The following is a 22,977-nucleotide window of genomic DNA, read 5'->3' as shown; positions in this document are numbered from 1 at the left end:
TGGAAGGGTGAGATTACAACACCCATCTCCTACATGCTCCATAAAATCCACAAACCCAATAATTTTCTATGCACCATTGTGGCTGGTTATTGTGCCACACAGGAAGACTTTTGGCCCTCACTGACTAACACCTCCAACCAGTTGCCCTGTAATCTATCATTCCACATCACATGTACCAACTACTTCATTCACGAGTCTCCAACATCCCAGCCCCTCTACCTTCTGGATCCCTACTCACCACCTCCCTATTCACCAACATCCTTCATGCCCATGGTCTTACCAGAATTGAACACTACCTTTCCCACTGTTCTTCAGACTCCAAACCCACTACCTCATTCCTCATGTACCTTAGTGACTTTATTCTAACCCACAACTACTTCTCCTTTGAAGAAAAGGTATACAAACAGATCTGTGGCAGAGCCATGGGCACCCACATGGCACACACATAGTCAACCTGTTTATGCACCATCTACAGCAGACCTCCCTAGCCTCTGGTTCAGGCTAATTCATGATATCTTCATTATCTGGACTCAGGGCCAAGACACCATATCTTTACTCCTTCACAGCCTCAACATCTTCTCTCCCATCTGCTTCACCTGGTACTCCTCAACCCAGCATACCACCTTCCTTAGACACTTACCTCCTCCTCTCTGATGGCTCCATCTGTACTTCTGTCCACACTAAACCAACAACCAACAGTACCTGCATGTCAACACCTGTCACCCATCTCACACAAGTCCCTTCCATACAGCCTGGCCACCTGGAGAAAACATATCTGCAATGACAAGAACTCCCTCACCCAGCATGCTGAGGGTCTCATTAAGGCCTTCACAGACAGGCACCAGCACCCAGACCTAGTCCACAAACAGATCTTCCTTGCCCTTTCTCCTAACACTCCCAATCTTCCCACCACCTCAAGAACCAGCCACAAAGAAATGTCCCCTTCATCACTCAGTACCACTCTGGACTGGAACAACAGAACTGCATCCTTCACCTAGGCTGTGATTACTCCTCATCAATCCCTGAAATGAGATACATCCTACTCCTGATCCTTCCCCCCCCTCCTCTCCTCAACTGGTGTTCCATCACCCACTCATTCTACACATCATCCTAGTCCATTCCTATGCCACTCCCAAACCAAAGCCCTTGACACAAGGATCACATCCCCATGGAAGTCCCAGGTGTAAGACACGCCACAATCACTCACCCAGCACTTCCTATTATAATCCTGTCACAGGTTCACCCTAACCCATCAGAGCAGGCCAGCTGTGAAAGCATCCATGTCATTTATCAGCTGTGCTGTAGTCATTGCACAGCTTGTTATATTGGTATGACTACCAACCAGCTGTCTACCAGGATGAATGGCCACTGCCAACCTGTGGTGAAGAGCAAAGTATACCACCCTGTGGCACAACATGCATGTGAACATAGCATGCTTGATTTCAAAGGCTGCTACACTACCTGAGCCATCTGGATCCTCTCCTCCACCACCAGCTTTTATGATCTGTGCAGATGGGAGTTATCCTTACAACTCCTCCACCTACGTACTCTGCCAGAGTTATCCCATCCCAGAAGTCCAACACAACCTCTAATCCCTGCTTAAGGCCATAGGCCATTCCCACAACCTCTCACCTGAATTCATTTCCCTAACAACCCAACAATCCTCTATGCATCACTGTAGCTAGTTATTGTGCCACCACTGAAGAAATTTCGTCCCTCACTGACTAACACCTCCAACCAATTACCCGTAATCTAGCCCCCCCCCCCCCCCCTCATGTATATATACCAACCACTTCCTTCACTGACTCCCCACCATACCAAGCCTCTGCCAGCCAGATCCCTATTCATCACTCTTGATGCCAACTCTCTACACACAACATCCCTCATGTCCATGGTCTTACTGCTATCGACCACTACCTTTCCCAATATTCCTCAGACTCCAACCCAACCACCTCACTCCTCATAAGCATTAGTAACTTTATCCTAACCCACAACTACTTCTCTTGTGAAAGGAATGTATGTAAACAAATCTGCAGCACAGCCATAGGCCCCCCACATGGCACCCTACTATGCCAACATGTTTGTGGGTCATTTAGAGGGGACCTTCCACACAAAATACCAAACCCCTAGTCTAGTTCAGTTTCATCGATGACAACTCCAATACCTGAACTCAGGGCCAAGACACCCAATCTTCATTCCTTCACAGCCTCCACACTTTAGATACCATCCCCTTCGCCTAGTCCTCCTCGAGCTAGCATGCCACCCTCCTAGATGCTGACCTCCTCCTCTCTGATGGCTCAGTCAGCACCTATGTCCAAATTAAACACACCAACCACCAAGAAATTCCTCACTTACAGCCAGGCCACCCAGAGACAGTGTATCTGCAGTGACAAGAACTCCCGTACCCAGTATGTTGAGGGTCTCACCAAGGCCTTCACAGGCAGGCACTATCCCCCAGACGTAGTCCACAAACAGACCTCCCATGCCCGTTCCCCTCACACACCCAATCCTCCCACCACCATCAAGAACCAGCCACAAAGAACTTCCCCCTTTGTTATCCAATACCACCCCAGACTGGAACAACTGAGCCACATCCTTCACCAGGCTTTGATTACCTATCATCGTGCCCTGAAATGAAGTACATCCTACCTGTGATCTTGCCACCCTTCCTAAAGTAGTGTTCAGTTGCCCCCCACACCCCCCACCTATACAACACCCTATGCCACTCTCAATCCTAAATCCTTGCCACATGTATTATATCCCTGTGGAAGACCCAGGTGCAAGTGCTGCTTGATCCACCCACCCAGCACTTCCTACTCCAATCCCGTCACAGGTTTATCCCAACCCATCCAAGACCGGACCAACTTTGAAAGCAGCAACGTCACTTACCAGCTCTGCCTGCAATCACTGCACAGCTTTTTTTATTAGTATGACTACCAACCAGCAGTCCACCAGGATGAAAGGCCACCTCAAAACTGTGACCAAAAGCAAAGTATACCTTCCTGTGGCACAACATGCAGCTGAACGAAGCATGCCTGATTTCAATGGTTGCTTCACTACCCAAGCCATCTGGATCCTCCCTTTTACCACCAGTTTTTCTGAACTGCACAGATGTGATTTATCCTTTCAACATATTCTCCGCTCCTGTAATTATCCCAGCCTCAACCTATGGTAACATACTGTCCCCACATCCTCCACCCAACAGCTTCCATGCCCTCTCTCCTACCATTCTCGTTTCCCACCTCTTTGATTGCTGCCCTCTAGCAAAGCACCTGCCCATCTTTCCCCACTTCTCTCCTTTTGCGTTCCTTTTTCACCTACCTCCCTGCACAATAACCTCCTCATGCTGCACCTGTTGCCATTCTAGTCCCCGCACTCTTCACCAGACAGTGTTCCTCTCTTCTCCCACTTGTACACTACTATCTATTCCCATTCTCCAACCACTCGAGGTTGCTGCTTCCATCCCATGTGATAGGTGCAGTCTGGGCCAGGCTGCCAGAGTTGTCAGTCATGTGTGCACGAGGTATGTTTACTTGTGTGTATGAATGATGTGAGTTTCTCTTTTGCCAATAAAGGCAATGGCCAAAAGCTTTGTGTAAGTGTCTTTTAACTGAGCCTGTCTCCAACTGAAGTGTCTTTTTTATGGCAATTAGCAATCTACCTTCCCTACATTGTTGATATTCCTTCCTAGAGTTTTCATATATATGAGGGGGTAGGGAAAAAAATGAACTGAAATAAAATTGCCATGAGCAGAGCCTGAGTAGTTCTCATTTCTGCCGCAAGCCGTGTATTGTGCAACTCGGTGCCAGTTCAGTGCTGCCTGTGTTGTTGACCTGGCTTGTTTAATCCATCTGCAGTGATTGTTTTTGTGAATGCTGTTTTGTTCTTGTTTTTTTTTTTATGATGACATGTTTAAGTGAGCAATGTGGAGTTGTGAAATTTTGTTTTCTACTTGATAAAAATTTCGCTGAAACTGTTTATGTTGAAAACAGCATACCAAGGAGACACTATGGAAAAGACTCAAGTATACAAGTGGTTTGCTTCGATTTAAAAATGGCGACATATCAACTGATGACAAACCTTGTTCTGGACATCCATCAACTGCCAAAATCATCAAAAATATTGAAAATATTCAAGAGCTTATGCTAATAGACCATCGACAGACAACTTATCAACTGCCAGAGATTAGTGGGTTATCTGGGAGCTCAGTTCTATGAATTTCAACAGAAGGTTTGGGAATGAAAATAGTTGCTGCCAAGTTTGCTGCTTGGGTTCTGACTGGCAATCAAAAGGAACATCAAGCTGAAATATGTCACGCTTTGAAACAACAGTTTGAACTCAATCCAGATTTTCTGTCAAAGGTCGTTACTGGTGATGAATGATGGTGCTATGGTTACGACCCTGAAACAAAGCAACAGTGAAGCAAAATGGAATATGTCTTCATCACCCCATCCAAAAATATGTTGTTGTTGTTGTTGTGGTCTTCAGTCCTGAGACTGGTTTGATGCAGCTCTCCATGCTACTCTATCCTGTGCAAGCTTCTTCATCTCCCAGTATCTACTGCAACCTACATCCTTCTGAATCTGCTTAGTGTATTCATCTCTTGGTCTCCCTCTACGATTTTTACCCTCCACACTGCCCTCCAATGCTAAATTTGTGATCCCTTGATGCCTCAAAACATGTCCTACCAACCAATCCCTTCTTCTAGTCAAGATGTGCCACAAACTTCTCTTCTCCCCAATCCTATTCAATACCTCCTCATTAGTTACGTGATCTACCCACCTTATCTTCAGCATTCTTCTGTAGCACCACATTTCGAAAGCTTCTATTCTCTTCTTGTCCAAACTAGTTATCGTCCATGTTTCACTTCCATACATGGCTACACTCCATACAAATACTTTCAGAAATGACTTCCTGACACTTAAGTCTATACTCGATGTTAACAAATTCCTCTTCTTGAGAAACGCTTTCCTTGCCATTGCCAGTCTACATTTTATATCCTCTCTACTTCGACCATCATCGGTTATTTTACTCCCTAAATAGCAAAACTCCTTTACTACTTTATGTGTCTCATTTCCTAATCTAATTCCCTCAGCATCACCCGACTTAATTTGACTACATTCCATTATCCTCGTTTTGCTTTTGTTGATGTTCATCTTATATCCTCCTTTCAAGACACTATCCATTCCGTTCAACTGCTCTTCCAAGTCCTTTGCTGTCTCTGACAGAATTACAATGTCATCGGCGAACCTCAAAGTTTTTACTTCTTCTCCATGAATTTTAATACCTACTCCAAATTTTTCTTTTGTTTCCTTTACTGCTTGCTCAATATACAGATTGAATAACATCGGGGAGAGGCTACAGCCCTGTCTTACTCCTTTCCCAACCACTGCTTCCCTTTCATGCCCCTCGACTCTTATAACTGCCATCTGGTTTCTGTACAAACTGTAAATAGCCTTTCGCTCCCTGTATTTCACCCCTGCCACCTTCAGAATTTGAAAGAGAGTATTCCAGTTAACATTGTCAAAAGCTTTCTCTAAGTGTACAAATGCTAGAAACGTAGGTTTGCCTTTTCTTAATCTTTCTTCTAAGATAAGTCGTAAGGTCAGTATTGCCTCACGTGTTCCAACATTTCTACGGAATCCAAACTGATCTTCCCCGAGGTCAGCTTCTACCAATTTTTCCATTCGTCTGTAAAGAATTCGCGTTAGTATTTTGCAGCTGTGACTTATTAAACTGATAGTTCGGTAATTTTCACATATGTCAACACCTGCTTTCTTTGGGATTGGAATTATTATATTCTTCTTGAAGTCAGAGGGTATTTCGCCTGTCTCATACATCGTGCTCACCAGATGGTAGAGTTTTGTCATAACTGGCTCTCCCAAGGCCATCAGTAGTTCAAATGGAATGTTGTCTACTCCCGGGGCCTTGTTTCGACTCAGGTCTTTCAGTGCTCTGTCAAACTCTTCACGCAGTATCTTATCTCCCATTTCATCTTCATCTACATCCTCTTCCATTTCCATAATATTGTCCTCAAGTACATCGCCCTTGTATAAACCGTCTATATACTCCTTCCAACTTTCTGCCTTCCCTTCTTTGCTTAGGACTGGGTTGCCATCTGAGCTCTTGATATTCATACAAGTGGTTCTCTTCTCTCCAAAGGTCTCTTTAATTTTCCTGTAGGCAGTATCTATCTTACCCCTAGTGAGACAAGCCTCTACATCCTTACATTTGTCCTCTAGCCATCCCTGCTTAGCCATTTTGCACTTCCTGTCAATCTCGTTTTTGAGACGTTTGTATTCCTTTTTGCCTGCTTCATTTACTGCATTTTTATATTTTCTCCTTTCATCAATTAAATTCAATATTTCTTCTGTTACCCAAGGATTTCTATTAGCCCTCGTCTTTTTACCTACTTGATCCTCTGCTGCCTTCACTACTTCATCCCTCAGAGCTACCCATTCTTCTTCTACTGTATTTCTTTCCACCATTCCTGTCAATTGTTCCCTTATGCTCTCCCTGAAACTCTCTACAACCTCTGGTTCTTTCAGTTTATCCAGGTCCCATCTCCTTAAATTCCCACCTTTTTGCAGTTTCTTCAGTTTCAATCTGCAGTTCATAACCAATAGATTGTGGTCAGAATCCACATCTGCCCCTGGAAATGTCTTACAATTTAAAACCTGGTTCCTAAATCTCTGTCTTACCATTATATAATCTATCTGATACCTTTTAGTATCTCCAGGATTCTTCCAGGTATACAACCTTCTTTTATGATTCTTGAACCAAGTGTTGGCTATGATTAAGTTATGCTCTGTGCAAAATTCTACAAGGCGGCTTCCTCTTTCATTCCTTCCCCCCAATCCATATTCACCTACTATGTTTCCTTCTCTCCCTTTTCCTACTGATGAATTCCAGTCACCCATGACTATTAAATTTTCGTCTCCCTTCACTACCTGAATAATGTCTTTTATCTCGTCATACATTTCATCTATTTCTTCATCATCTGCAGAGGTAGTTGGCATATAAACTTGTACTACTGTGGTAGGCATGGGCTTTGTGTCTATCTTGGCCACAATAATGCATTCACTATGCTGTTTGTAGTAGCTAACATGCACTCCTATTTTTTTATTCATTATTAAACCTACTCCTGCATTACCCCTATTTGATTTTGTATTTATAACCCTGTATTCACCTGACCAAAAGTCTTGTTCCTCCTGCCACCGAACTTCACTAATTCCCATTATATCTAACTTTAACCTATCCATTTCCCTTTTTAAATTTTCTAACCTACCTGCCCGATTAAGGGATCTGACATTCCACGCTCCGATCCGTAGAACGCCAGTTTTCTTTCTCCTGATAACGACGTCCTCCTGAGTAGTCCCCGCCCGGAGATCCGAATGGGGGACTATTTTACCTCCGGAATATTTTACCCAAGAGGACGCCATCATCATTTAATCATACAGTAGAGCTGCATGTCCTCGGGAAAAATTACGGCTGTAGTTTCCCCTTGCTTTCAGCCGTTCGCAGTACCAGCACAGCAAGGCCATTTTGGTTAATGTTACAAGGCCAGATCAGTCAATCATCCAGACTGTTGCCCCTGCAACTACTGAAAAGGCTGCTGCCCCTCTTCAGGAACCACATGTTTGTCTGGCCTCTCAACAGATACCCCTCCGTTGTGGTTGCACCTACGGTACGGCCATCTGTATCGCTGAGGCACGCAAGCCTCCCCACCAACGGCAAGGTCCATGGTTCATGGTTTTTTTTTTTTTTTTTTTCTTCAAACATCAAAACAATGCTGATTTTATGCTAAGGGTGTAGTTCATTAAGAGTAAATTCCCCTTAGTCAGACCATCAATCAAATCTTTTGTTTGGAAGTTTTCAGAAGATTCCACAATCGTGTTTGTCAAAAAACACCCGATTTGTCCCAACAGGGGATTGATTCTTTCAACACAATGATGCACCTGCATGCACAGCCATCACTGTTAGATATTTTTTGGCTAAAAATGGGATGGTTCCGTTATCCCACGCACCTTTCTCACCTGACCTGGCTCCATGCAACTTTTTCTTATTTCCACTCATGAAAAGGGGCATGAGAGGACACCAATTTGACAACATTGTAGTAGTTAAGAAGAGAATGAGGGAGGAGCTGCCAGCTATTTCTAATAATCAAACAGTGGAAGCACTGGTAGGATAAATGTATTAGTTGGAATTGAGAGTATTTTGAAGGGGATAAGGTTTTTTGTAAGCAATTTGAAAATATATTGCTTTTAAAATTTTTTTTTTTTGACGCCTCATATGTATGTATTTATGTTCCACCTTTCCTCTGAAACAACTGGCTCAGCAACAATCAAACTTGGTACACATATCACTTACTGTCTGGAAAGAATTGCTGTGAAGGTAAGAACAAACTAGTTATGAGAGGGGTGGGGATGAAAAAGTACTGCACGCTCTGAAGCACAAATACTCAGATTTTATTCATCCAGTATTTGAGAATGAGAGCACTTAGTGACTTGAAATGAACTTTACATGTAATTTCACACTTTCATGAAACTTTTTCTTGCTGGCAACCCCCACAAAAAAATTAAAGAAAAAAAGTTTAACACTTAATAAATTTTCGCTGTTCATTTTTATTTTTTTATTTTTTTTGTTAGGCATAATGTTTTAATTTTCTACTTCTTTACTACTAACTCTATTTGCGACACATTTTGCGGACAGTATTCATGTATGCCATTGAATGTACCTGCAAAATTATAACATTCTATGGCACATAGTTGGACATATGACATCATAAACACTGAGATGCATGAAGAACTGCTGTATTATGCATGACATTTAAATTTAATATTACTAAACTGCTGAACTGACTTTGATGAAATTTTGTAAGGAGACAGCTTGAACCCTGCAGAAGAATGTAGGCTACTTTAGAAAGTGTGTAGTATATGATACTTACTGATTTGATGAGTATTGTGTGAATTAGGACAAAATAGTTACTCTTTGAAAAAGCTATTTACTCTTTGACCTTTGAACTTTGTCATATTTGTGAATAAGCTTTGACTGGTTGATAAGTACTATGTAATGCATTTCAAACTGCTGAATAGAATGTTTATACAATCTTCAATGTGTTTAACCCTTACTTCCACACTATTTCTGACATAATCTATACACTTTGTAATGCAGCAGTAGCTATTATGCATGCTATCCAGTATTTGACAACAAGAGCAGTTAGTGACTTGCAATGAACTTTACAGAACTTTTTTGTTGGCACTCCCCAAGAAATGATGAAAGGAAAAAAGGATATCACTTACTACATTTTTAGTGTTCATTTTCACATCAGGAATAACATTTTAGTTTATTACTTCTTTATTACTAATTCTATTTGTGAATTTCTGCAGACAGTGTTCACATATACCATCAAATGTATTTGCAAAATTACAACATTCTATCAAACAGTTCATGGTACATCACATCGTAAACACTGAGATTGGTGAAACACTGCTGCACTATGCATAACATTTAAATTTATTATTACTAACCCACTGAACCAATTTTAATGAAATTTGGTAAGGAGATAGCTTGAACCCCAAGGAGGAAAACAGGCTACTTTAGAAATGTGTATCAAGATACTTAATGATTTGAGTTAAGGAAAAATATTTACTCTTTGACTTTTGAAGTTAATCAGATTTGTGAAAAGGCTTTTAATAGTCAATATGTGGTACATGATATAATTCAAAGCAATGAATATAATGCTTACACAACCTTCAATGTGTTTAATCCATCTTTTCAGTAGCACAGTGCATACATTTGCACTCCTGCCCATGCCTCTCTGTACACACTGCTCAGCAGTGACACTGCGCATGCCAATGCATCATGTTTTGGGAGAGCTTAGAAGGGTGGAGACTGGGGGGGAACATCACAAGCTATGCTCATCCAAACAGGCAGACTTGCCAGGGCAGCTGATGTTATGGAATGGACAGTAGTTTACTTGAATCTCCAGGTTTTGGCGGCGCGAAGACTGTTCCATTAAGTTTTGGGTGTGCAGTCGCAAGAATTCTCATTCTTCTTCTGCTAATATTTGGGCTGTATAACGTTTACCCATCTTCAGAGTGAGCCACAAGACTGCCGTTCCAGTGCTCGCTTCATCTCTTTATACTCGTGTACCGCGCAACTGTGCATGCAGCCACAGATGCAAATGCGCCAGAGACATTGGTCGGTGGCAGAGATGTGCACAATGCACAAGCTACATCTATGACTCCTCAATCGACCTGTGTTGTCATGTCGATATATCATTGTGTGCTGCATTGTGACGACGTCTTCGTGAGTTTATTACACCAAGTTCCAGATTCCATGAATTATGAAGGTTGAGACCACTGTCTCTATTAATTAAATTCGACGTCAAGTGAATCTCAATTGCCTCCTTCACTATCGATTCCCAAAAAGATGATGTAGTTGCCAGAGTTTCGATGTTGTCATACAACATACTGTGACAAGTGTCAATACAATGCTCTGCCACTGCCGACTTGTTAGGTTTAAATATTGTGTGTACCTCCACTGTTCTGTACATCTTTCTTGGACAGTATGAGTTGTTTGTCTGATGTAAGACAGGCCACCTTCACATGGAATTTTGTAAACTCCAGATTTTTGGAGCAGCAAATCATCTTTGACGGAGCCCACAAGTGCACCCGTCTTGGGTGGAGGATGAAAAAACACTTTTACTTTGTGTCTGCTGAGAATATGTGCTATTTTTGATGATAGGTTACCCACATATGGCAGGAAGGCCATAGATTTAAAGGTTTCTTCATCTTCTTCTGCTTTCTTGGTGGCCTCTTTCGGTTTTATTTTCAGTGCCTTCTGTATTCACTGTGGAGAGTATCCATTGTCTTCAAATACTCTTTGTAAGTGGGAAAGTTCATCTTTCAGACTGCTTTTGTCAGAAATAATATGCGCTCTATGGGTCAAAGTTTGGAGAACACTCATCATCTGGGCAGGATGGTGGCAGCTATTAGCACATAAATAAAAATCCATGTGCGTCGGCTTTCAATACACTTACATGTCCCAAAGTGCCATCCTCTCTGTGCCGAACCAGAACATCCAAGAATGGAAGGCATCCCTCCTTTTCAATTTCCATTGTGAACTTTATTTGATCATGAATGGAGTTCAGATGTCTTAAGAAGTCTTACAAGTTGTCTTCACCATGGGACCAAACTACAAAGGTATCATCAACATACCTCCAGAATAGGTTGGTTGGTTTGCTGGATTAAAGGGACCAGACTGCGATGGTCATTGGTCCCTTTTTCCAAAGAAATTAAAACCGCCCAAAGAGAAGAAAAACAAACAGCAGGAAAGACGTCAGATGACACGGGACAAGAAAGACTCCGACAGAGATCAGACAAAACAAATTAAAACACCTAGAGAGTGACGGTGGTTGGCCGACCATAGAGAAAAAAAAGAGGAAAATCCAACCACCAAGAACACATTAAAAACTCAGGTTAAAATCAGAGGCTAAAAGCCAGAACAAACACTAAAAAACATGAACACTCAGATTAAACGATAAAATGTACAATTTATTGAGTGACAGCATGTACCGGAAGATCAACAGGGATCTCACTAATCGAGTGGCAAAGAAAACTGCTTCACTTCTGAATGATTCTTCCTTCCCACCAGAAGTTGTTCGGAGATTGAAACCAAGTGGTGCAGTGCCTCCTAGATTTTATGGACTACCAAAGGTCCACAAGAAAGATATTCCTCTCTGCCCCATAGTGAGTAACATAGGCTCTCTGACCTATAACGTTGTCAAACACCTGGCATCATTGTTGAGGCCTCTTGTGGGAAAATGCGCTCACCACATAAGAAACTCTGCAGATTTCATTAGTAAACTGAAATCATTGAAAATAAATCCTTCTGATATATTAGTTAGTTTCAATGTCGTGTCTTTCCTTCCAGAATCTCTACAACTTATTGAAAGAAGTTTTGACAAAGAGATTTCAGCTCTATTCAAACATGTTCTGACCTCTACATACTTCTTATTTAACAATTAATTTTTTGAACAGACAGACGGAGTCGCCATGGGTAGTCCCTTATCCCCTTTGGTGGTCAATTTATTTATGGAAGACTTCGAGGAGAAGGCGCTTGAATCTGCTGACCTGAAACCCACGGTTTTCTGGAGGTATGTTGATGATACCTTTGTAGTTTGGTCCCATGGTGAAGACAACTTGCAAGACTTCTTAAGACATCTGAACTCCGTCCATGATCAAATAAAGTTCACAATGGAAATTGAAAAGGAGGGATGCCTTCCATTCTTGGATGTTCTGGTTCGGCACAGAGAGGATGGCACTTTGGGACAAGTAACTGTATCGGAAGCCGACGCACATGGATTTTTATTTATGTGCTAATAGCTGCCACCATCCTGCCCAGACGATGAGTGTTCTCCAAACTTTGACCCATAGAGTGCATATTATTTCTGACAAAAGCAGTCTGCAAGATGAACTTCCCCACTTACAAAGAGTGTTTGAAGACAATGGGTACTCTCCACAGCAAATACAGAAGGCACTAAAACTGAAACCGAAAGAGGCCACAAAGAGAGCAGAAGATGAAGAAACCTTTAAATCTATGGCCTTCCTGCCACATGTGGGTAACCTCTCATCAAAAATAGGCCAGATTCTCAGCAGACACAAAGTAAAGTGATTTTTCGTTCTCCACTCAAGACGGCTGCACTCGTGGGCTCCGTCAAAGATGATTCGCTGCTCCAAAAATCTGGAGTTTACAAAATTCCATGTGAATGTGGCTTGTCTTACATTGGATAAACAACTCGTACTGTCCAAGTAAGATGTACAGAACACTGGAGGTACAAATGACTTTTAAACCTAATAAGTCAGCAGTGGCAGAGCATTGTATTGACACTGGTCACAGTATGTTGTATGACAACGTCGAAACTCTGGCAACTACATCATCTTTTTGGGACTCGATAGTGAAGGAGACAATTGAGATTTACTTGACGTTGAATTTAATTGATAGAGATAGTGGTTTCAACCTTGATAAATCATTGAATCCGGCACTTGGTGTAATAAACTCACAAAGATATTGCCACAATGCAGCTCACAATGATATATCGACATGCCAACACAGATTGAATGAGGAGTCATAGATGTAACTGACGCTTTATGCATGTCTCCCTTGCCGACCAATGTGTCTGGTGCATTTGCATCTGTGGCCGCATGCACAGTTGCACAGTACACGAGTATAAAGGGACGAAGCGAGCACTGGAGCGGCAGTCTTTTGGCTCACTCTGAAGATGGGTGAATGTTATACAGCCAAAATATTAGAAGAAGAAGGAGAGTTCTTGCGGCTGCACACCCGAAACTTAATGGAACAGTAGTTTACTTACTCACTGTCACTTAACATAACAAAATTAATGATGTGCAAGTGAAGCCATGGGTAACAGCTAATCAGAAATATGAAGTTTAAGACAATGGATTCACACCAACTACTATCTAGGCATTCAAATATTTTAACTATAACAGCTCATATTTATATATAATAATTAAGAATTTGGCATAGGAAACCACTTTCACCTTATGTATGACACCATAGCCAAGAAAAAATCATTTCCCTCTCACAGTTTAAAACTTTATGCCCAGATTGAAAGAGAAAAATGTATAAAATCTCCAGCAGTATGAAATCACGTTCATTGAGAATAAAATTACATGCCTTCCTTATGCGAAAGTGTCATTGCGTTAAAGTATTTTGAAGAATAATCTAATAAGTTTGTACTAGTGGCTGTAAATTATGATTGACACTGTGTATGTGTTTCAATTACATTACTTATGCATGTCTCATACACATAAATTAATTATTTACATGTGTACATAAATAAAACAAATTTCTGATTCTGGCCATGGTACAGTCATCATGGTAATAAAATTGCTCACCAAACTGCTATAAAATATAAAATATACAGTAAGTAATAATGTATATGAAAACATCAAATAAAAGGATAGTGCTTAATTTGTTGATTTTATATAGGCATGTAATTCAACTGACAGTGACTCCCTCCTCAAAACCTCAAGGAATCTGCGGCAGATACAAAAACTCTGGAAATAAGTAAATAGACTCTTACAAACACAGTATCTCGAGTTAAATTTCTTGGAACAACATGTAGTCCCTTCCAAACAGTACTAGGAAACAGACAAGGAGACAATTTGTTAGGATTATTATACAACTGTGTGCTGGAAAAGGTTATAACAAAATGCAAAATATAGGAAGAAAAACAAAAGGTTGATAAGTACATAAAGATGGGTAGATCAAAAAAAGCAATAAATGGTTTAGTCTTCACAGATGATCTCATAATAATAGATGGAACTACAGAGAATGTGAAGAAGAGACTATAATTTCCCAAGGAAATAGCTGAGAAGGCCAGTCTACAAATATCATTTGAAACGCCAGAAGATATGACAAATGAAAAGTAACTCATCACAAATTTAGAAAACCAAATAAGTCGACATTATGAAAACAGCCAACATTAAATATTTGGGTGAAAGTATAAACACAAAAAGTGAAAAAGAAGCAGTTTCAACTAGGACTGAAACAATTTTAAAAAGCATACAAAGTTTGACAAAAAAGTAACAGGAATTTTTTAATTTCGTGGGCTTTATAATCCCATTTTTAATTTTTTTATCTTGTTGGTACGCATGTTCCTGAAGCATGTTTGTTTTTTCAGCAGTTTTTTGTTGACAATAGAAAAGCTTATATGTCTTTTTCAGTGCTCGGCAAATTTTTTCTTTTGAAAAAGATGGTTTGGATAGTTTGCTGTGCTTGAAAAATAGATTAAAGTGGAGCAACACTTTCAAAATGCTGACTGTGGGTTTTGGTGAATCTACTATGAGTAAGACAAAAGGTCATGATTGGTATAAATGTTTCAAAGAGGTGCGAGGAAACATTGAAGAAAACCGCCCTGGACACCCTAGGACATCAATTACTGACAACAATGTAGGAGGAATTAAAATGGTTCTGGAAAATAACCAAATAATCATCAGAGAGGTTGTTGTTGATGTTGGCATATCCTTTGGCTCATGAAAAGCAATTTTTTCAAATAGTTTTGTCCTGAAACAGTTGAATTTTGACCAGAAAAAATGCCGCACATAGATCGCTCAGGAATTGCTGAATGAACTCAACAATGATCCAGAACTTCCAAAGGAGGTTACAACAGATGACAAAACATGGGTATATGGGTGTGACATCGAAATCAAGGTCCAATCATCCCAACAGAAACTGCCTGAAAAATCAATTCGACATATTGAATCAAATGTGACGGTTCTTCTCACTGTTTTCTTTGATTACAATCAGATAGTGCTTCATGAGTTCCTGGTCTTACAGTCAATAATGAATACTACTTGCAAGTTATGCAATTTCAAATGTATCATGTTGTATCATAAATGTTGACACCACCTTTTGTAAACTTTCAGTTGTTTACTAATTTAACCCATCTGATCATATTAAGCTCATTGTATTAAATGGTGTCAGCCATTTTACTCAAATATAGTGTTTGTAGGGAAAATTATTCTGTTTAAATGTATGTATACTACAAATTCATATAATCATTTGTTGTATGCAGAATTCTGGCAAAACTACTCATGGAAAATGTATCAGGATAATGCTCCTTCTCACACCTCAAAGCTTGTTCCTCATGTTTTGGCAAAACACAAAGCTGTTACGTTGTATCAGCTATCATATTCGCCAGACATGGCCCCCTATGACTCCCTTCTATTCCTTAGGCTGAAGAGAACCTTGAAAGGCCATCTTTTTGTCAGCACTGATGGGATAAAAACAGAATTGCTGAAGGAGCTGAAAACCATAATGAACTGTAAGTCCCACAAGTGCTACCAAGATTGGAAGAAGTGCTGGCAGAAGTGTGTTATATCTGAAGGGGATTATTCTGAACAGGCAAAGTTGATGAATAAATAAAGGCTCTTGAAGGATAACAAAAACTCCTTTACTTTTTCATTACTCCTCGCATACAAAAGTTAGAAATTTGTACAGAAAAAAATGTTTTTGTACATATGTTAAATTAAGACATTATAATATAGTTGTAAAACCACAAGTCCTTTCTGGTTCAGAAACATAACTTTTACATGACTGCAAAAGGGTGTCAGAAGTTTTGGGAAAGACAGAAAGAAGAATACTGCAAAAAATATTAGGCCCAATCAAGAACAAAGATGGCTTTGGCTTTGGCTTACGAGACCAAATAGGAAAATACACTCGTTCTGCCCTAAAATAACAGATGAGATCAGGAAAATATGTATTACATTCTACAGACATTTAGAGAGAATGGTGGAAGACAGATTAACAAAGAAGACCAAAACAGGAAAACAGACAAAGAAAATGGGTGGGGAGGCAAGACAAAAAAAGGATTTAGAGGAAACTCAGATTGAACAGGAGACTTGATTCAACAGAGACAAATTCAGACTAGATGTGAAGTAATTCAAATGTCTTGAGGAAGCTAAAACAAAAAGAAAAATAAGTGGGTCAGGTGACACGAAAAAGAGTTCATTCTGAGAAAATGAAACAGTGTCGAAGGAAGATGAAGAGAACTAAACAGTCATTTCGACATGGTCCTTAGTTTACCAGAATTAACTTTTTCAGGTATTTAAAAGATCTGTTGGAGCATATCTACAGTATCACTGACTGTATTTAACAAATGATTATATGAATTTGTTGTTGTTGTTGTTGTTGTTGTGGTCTTCAGTCCTGAGACTGGTTTGATGCAGCTCTCCATGCTACTCTATCCTGTGCAAGCTTCTTCATCTCCCAGTATCTACTGCAACCTACATCCTTCTGAATCTGCTTAGTGTATTCATCTCTTGGTCTCCCTCTACGATTTTTACCCTCCACACTGCCCTCCAATGCTAAATTTGTGATCCCTTGATGCCTCAAAACATGTCCTACCAACCGATCCCTTCTTCTAGTCAAGTTGTGCCACAAACATCTCTTCTCCCCAATCCTATTCAATACCTCCTCATTAGTTACGTGATCTACCCACCTTATCTTCAGCATTCTTCTGTAGCACCACATTTCGAAAGCTTCTATTCTCTTTTTGTCCAAACTAGTTATCGTCCATGTTTCACTTCCATACATGGCTACACTCCATACAAATACTTTCAGAAACGACTTCCTCACACTTAAATCTATACTCGATGTTAACAAATTTCTCTTCTTCAGCAACGCTTTCCTTGCCATTGCCAGTCTACATTTTATATCCTCTCTACTTCGACCATCATCGGTTATTTTACTCCCTAAATAGCAAAACTCCTTTACTACTTTAAGTGTCTCATTTCCTAATCTAATTCCCTCAGCATCACCCAACTTAATTTGACTACATTCCATTATCCTTGTTTTGCTTTTGTTGATGTTCATCTTATATCCTCCTTTCAAGACAATGTCCATTCCGTTCAACTGCTCTTCCAAGTCCTTTGCTGTCTCTGACAGAATTACAATGTCATCGGCGAACCTCAAAGTTTTTACTTCTTCTCCATGAATTTTAATACCTACTCCGAATTTTTCTTTTGTTTCCTTTACTGCTTGCTCAATATACAGATTGAATAACATCGGGGAGAGGCTACAACCCTGTCTTACTCCTTTCCTAACCACTGCTTCCCTTTCATGCCCCTCGACTCTTATAACTGCCATCTGGTTTCTGTACAAACTGTAAATAGCCTTTCGTTCCCTGTATTTTACCCCTGCCACCTTCAGAATTTGAAAGAGAGTATTCCAATCAACATTGTCAAAAGCTTTCTCTAAGTCTACAAATGCTAGAAACGTAGGTTTGTCTTTCCTTAATCTTTCTTCTAAGATAAGTCGTAAGGTCAGTATTGCCTCACGTGTTCCAACATTTCTACGGAATCCAAACTGATCTTCCCCGAGGTCGGCTTCTACCAGTTTTTCCATTCGTCTGTAAAGAATTCGAGTTAGTATTTTGCAGCTGTGACTTATTAAACTGATAGTTCGGTAATTTTCACATCTGTCAACACCTGCTTTCTTTGGGATTGGAATTATTATATTCTTCTTGAAGTCTGAGGGTATTTCGCCTGTCTCATACATCGTGCTCACCAGATGGTAGAGTTTTGTCATGACTGGCTCTCCCGAGGCCATCAGTAGTTCAAATGGAATGTTGTCTACTCCCGGGGCCTTGTTTCGACTCAGGTCTTTCAGTGCTCTGTCAAACTCTTCACGCAGTATCTTATCTCCAATTTCGTCTTCATCTACATCCTCTTCCATTTCCATAATATTGTCCTCAAGTACATCGCCCTTGTGTAGACCCTCTATATACTCCTTCCACCTTTCTGCCTTCCCTTCTTTGCTTAGAATTGGGTTGCCATCTGAGCTCTTGATATTCATACAAGTGGTTCTCTTCTCTCCAAAGGTCTCTTTAATTTTCCTGTAGGCAGTATCTATCTTACCCCTAGTGAGACAAGCCTCTACATCCTTACATTTGTCCTCTAGCCATCCCTGCTTAGCCATTTTGCACTTCCTGTCGATATCATTTTTGAGACGTCTGTATTCCTTTTTGCCTGCTTCATTTACTGCATTTTTGTATTTTCTCCTTTCATCAATTAAATTCAATATTTCTTCTGTTACCCAAGGATTTCTATTAGCCCTCGTCTTTTTACCTACTTGATCCTCTGCTGCCTTCACTACTTCATCCCTCAGAGCTACCCATTCTTCTTCTACTGTATTTCTTTCCCCCATTCCTGTCAATTGTTCCCTTATGCTCTCCCTGAAACTCTCTACAACCTCTGGTTCTTTGAGTTTATCCAGGTCCCAGCTCCTTAAATTCCCACCTTTTTGCAGTTTCTTCAGTTTCAATCTGCAGTTCATAACCAATAGATTGTGGTCAGAATCCACATCTGCCCCAGGAAATGTCTTACAATTTAAAACCTGGTTCCTAAATCTCTGTCTTACCATTATATAATCTATCTGATACCTACTAGTATCTCCAGGATTCTTCCAGGTATACAACCTTCTTTTATGATTCTTGAACCAAGTGTTGGCTATGATTAAGTTATGCTCTGTGCAAAATTCTACAAGGCGGCTTCCTCTTTCATTCCTTCCCCCCAATCCATATTCACCTACTATGTTTCCTTCTCTCCCTTTTCCTACTGACGAATTCCAATCACCCATGACTATTAAATTTTGTAGCATACATAAATTTAAACAGAATACTTTTCCCTGCAAACGCTAGATTTGAGTAAAATATCTAATACCATCAAGTACAATGTCCTTAATATTATCCAATGGGTTAAATGAATAAACAAGCGAAAGTTCACAAAAGGTTGTGTCAACATTTATGATGCAGGATGATACATTTGAAATCAGTACTCAGAATTTGGTACAAAAAAATATTAAGTAAGCTTCTACAAAATATTTGGTTTGTCTTATAACTGTGACATATGGTACCTTTTAGTTTTTATTTGTTGTTCTATCTTCCTTACAAAAGGAGTCAGCTACAGCTTAAAGCTCATATAGCAAAAGTTCCTGTTACAGAAGTGATATGTCTTTTTTTTTATTCTCCTCTCACTCATACTAAAATGAATTATATAAAATTTAATTCTTGACAGATCATTATACTTTTCATGTAGGAACTTCCCTTTGATCAGAAAGTAATTAGCAACAGTCATGTACTCTGTCTGTATTTTAATGCAAGTATCAGGATTTAAAGTGAACAATCTTGTTATGAGTTCAAGCAATACAATAGCACTACAAAAGGATAGCCAGTTTTTGTGGAGCGATAATTTCACCTTACCTAATGACTTGATATATGTGTCTGCTATCCATGACATTTCTCTGGAACCAGTATTTACATCTGGTGCTGGCACATACACACCCGGTTCTGAAATCATTAACATATTGAGTAAATGCAATAATGTATGAGGATCATGTGGTACTACTGTAGTGTGTTTTCTTTAGTAACTTAAATTGATAGGAATAGATCTACCATCAGAAATCAATATAATACACTGTTATCTAGTTTCACAGTGTGCTCGTACTCTATATTAAAAAATCATGAGTACAATGAAAATATTTACAATGCTCCTAATATCCACAATTTCAGATATTTTACAGATTTTACACAATACAAGTTTATTCTAGTTTTTGTTATGGTCATGCAATAGTGTAGTTGTTAGTACCGAAGCATGGCTACACATATCAAATTAATAGAAATAAAAGCACAATAATCTATGCTACTATATAAGGACAATTTGTTGTTTAATGTTTTTATCAAAAATCTCAAAAAGTTCTTGACCAATTTACTTCATATTTTTACAAATATATTCTAATAAGCATTCAGACAGGCAGAGGTATTATTAGCAAAAATCTCGAAGAAAAATCTTGACTGATTTACCTTGATTTTTATACATAATTCTAAACATTTGGACAGATATCAGATGTGTGTGTGTGTGTGGTGGTGGTGGTGGGGGGGGGTGGGGGGGGTGCTTCATTTCTTCCACTGTATACAAACTCTAGGCATTGATCATTGAGAGGACACTTGGAACAAAAGAAGTCTAATGAACTTATTCCAGAAATGCATGGTTTACATGCTAAGAGACTATTTATTCAATCATACATTGTTACAGAGATTGTGGTCTAATATGCTCTGTACCATGCAGCCGATGTTCCAGTATGTGTTGAAAATGATTTCCACATGCCTCAATGCAAGCATGTCCGTGCCACAGCATGTTCTGTTTGACATGTTCATGTCCGAAAAGTGTCAAAAGCACTGCAAAAGTATGAATACGATGCTCCAGTGTCTCCACATCTGGAATGGACTCTGCATACACCATACTTTTGAGATGGCTCCATAACTAGAAATTGCATGGCTTGAGATCTGTTGAATGAGTAGGCCATGATTGAGATGCGTACGGACATTAACGGTGAAGTGGGCTGGAGTACCATCATGTAGCAGCCCATAACCCTTTGAATTATCAATGGCACTTCTTCCAGCAGGGAAGGTAAATTAAACCACAAGAAACACCGATAGTTGTGGCCTGTTAGGCTATGCGGAAGCAAGACTGATTCCAAAATACAGTCACCAGTTATCCCATCCCACACAATCCAGCTGCACTGATGCTGATGGTTCACTGTCACTGTACCACTGGGGTTCTGCATACTATCCCACAGATGACCATTATGAAAGTTGAAGATACCAATCCACATAAAGATTGCCTCATCTGGGAATATGATGGATGACACAAATCCTTGGTATCATGGTTCCCTGGTAAAGAAAACAGTGACAAAACTACTCCCGATGTGGAAAGTCTGTCGCTGGCAAGCCCTGCACACACTGTTAAGTGATAAGGGTAGTAACAATTGTCATGGAGAATGTTCTGCATGATCGTCTGGCTTATCCTGTACTGGTGGGCCAACTGCCTGGTACTGACACAGTGGTGACCTTCTACAGTGTTAATCATATTTTTCTCCAACTCCGGTGTCTGAACATTTCAGGTACATCCTTAATGATTTCCTGCTTTCTGAAACAACCCTGTCTCAGACAAGATTCGAAACACTTTTGCAGACATTGAACACTGTGGTTGTTGTCAGCAGGGATAGGTCTCCAGATACAACCTCGTTGCCCACTGCCCATTGCCATTTGTCTTTCCATAAGTGCACACCACATCAGCAAGCTGTTGATTTGAGTACAGAATCATTGTGTACAATGCTATATCACATCCACTACAAGGCAAGTCACCAAGAGAAGTGAACTGGACACAACATTATCATTTATTATGGCAGGAGAGGGTGCTAGGACATGATGTATAAGGGACAGTACCACCCTCTATGAGGAAACCATGCATACTGTAACTGTGGCTAGATGATACAGTGCATATTAAACTTCAGTCTCTGTAACAAGGTATGATTGAATAAAGGGTCTCTAGCATGGAAACCATACATTTCTGGACATAAGGTCATTGAACCTTTTTTGTTCCATATCCTCTCATTGATCAATCTCTCGAGTTTGTACACAGTGGATAAAATCACCTGATGTGTGTGTGTGTGTGTGTGTGTGTGTGAGTCTGAGGGAAGATCAGAAAGTAGCATGCAATATTTTATCACCAAATTGTTTAATAGGTAACAAAACAAAAAAATCACAAATTAACTTACATATTTTACTAATTTTTCTATAGAGTCACCAATGTTCTCAACACATTTCTTCCACTGTGGTACCAGTATCAATATGCCTTGTTCACAGGATTCCATTTGGTTGGAGTATAGCCATCTGCAGACTGCTGATTTCACCTCCATATCTGTCGCAGTGTTGAGCTAGAAATTTCTTCATGAGACCAAACAGATGGAAGTTCAGTGGTGACTGTATGTTGAATGCTGGAGCAACTCCCACCAAAATTTGGTGATTTTCTCCCCAAACAGGAGCAGCAACATGTGGGTGAGCATTGTCATGAAGATCTGGACACTGGCAGCATTAATGTTGTGGCATTTGTCACGAAGGACACCAGCCAGCTCAACCAAAGTTTTAATGTTGGCTGCAGCATTCACAGTGGTCCTGTTTTCAGCAAAGTCCACCAACAGCACACCATGCTTGTCCTAGAACACTGTCACAAGCACTTCCCCAGTAGGCTGAGTCACACTGAATTTTATTCATACTGGGGAACCAGCATGTTTCCACTCTGTAGAAGCGTGCTTGGTTTTGCGCACTTAGTGGTATGCCAACAACTCATCACCAGTGATGATTTCTTTCAGAAAGTCATGCTCTTCTATGGCAAAACACGTGAAGTGATCCCAGCTTGTCATCATTCACTAGCCTTTGTGGTTGTCTGTCAGGTTCTTAGGCACCAGCGAGCACAATTTCAGTTAGTAAGGTACAATACTGAAACCCACACCATGGGTAATGTTGAACTGCAGTGATAAGGTTTGCAGTTCTACACAGTGGTCATTCAAAATCGCTGTCTCAATGGCTCCAGCAGTCTGTGGGGTTGC

At 40.2% G+C, this 22,977-nt stretch overlaps 1 protein-coding gene across 1 annotated transcript in view; it reads right to left on the bottom strand.

The window, feature by feature from the left end:
- The window catches only part of LOC126109717 (glutamate dehydrogenase 2, mitochondrial-like), a 111,556-nt gene that overhangs the window by 58,112 nt on the left and 30,467 nt on the right, over window positions 1–22,977 (bottom strand). The window contains exon 3 of the mRNA XM_049914804.1: window positions 19,790–19,876. Within this exon, the coding sequence (XP_049770761.1) occupies window positions 19,790–19,876 (87 nt within the window). The remainder of the gene's footprint in view (window positions 1–19,789; window positions 19,877–22,977) is intronic.

The sequence above is a fragment of the Schistocerca cancellata genome, chromosome 1, assembly GCF_023864275.1.
Source record: "Schistocerca cancellata isolate TAMUIC-IGC-003103 chromosome 1, iqSchCanc2.1, whole genome shotgun sequence".
Taxonomy (NCBI): Eukaryota; Metazoa; Arthropoda; class Insecta; order Orthoptera; family Acrididae; genus Schistocerca; species Schistocerca cancellata.
This window is presented reverse-complemented; position numbering and strand designations above follow the sequence as displayed.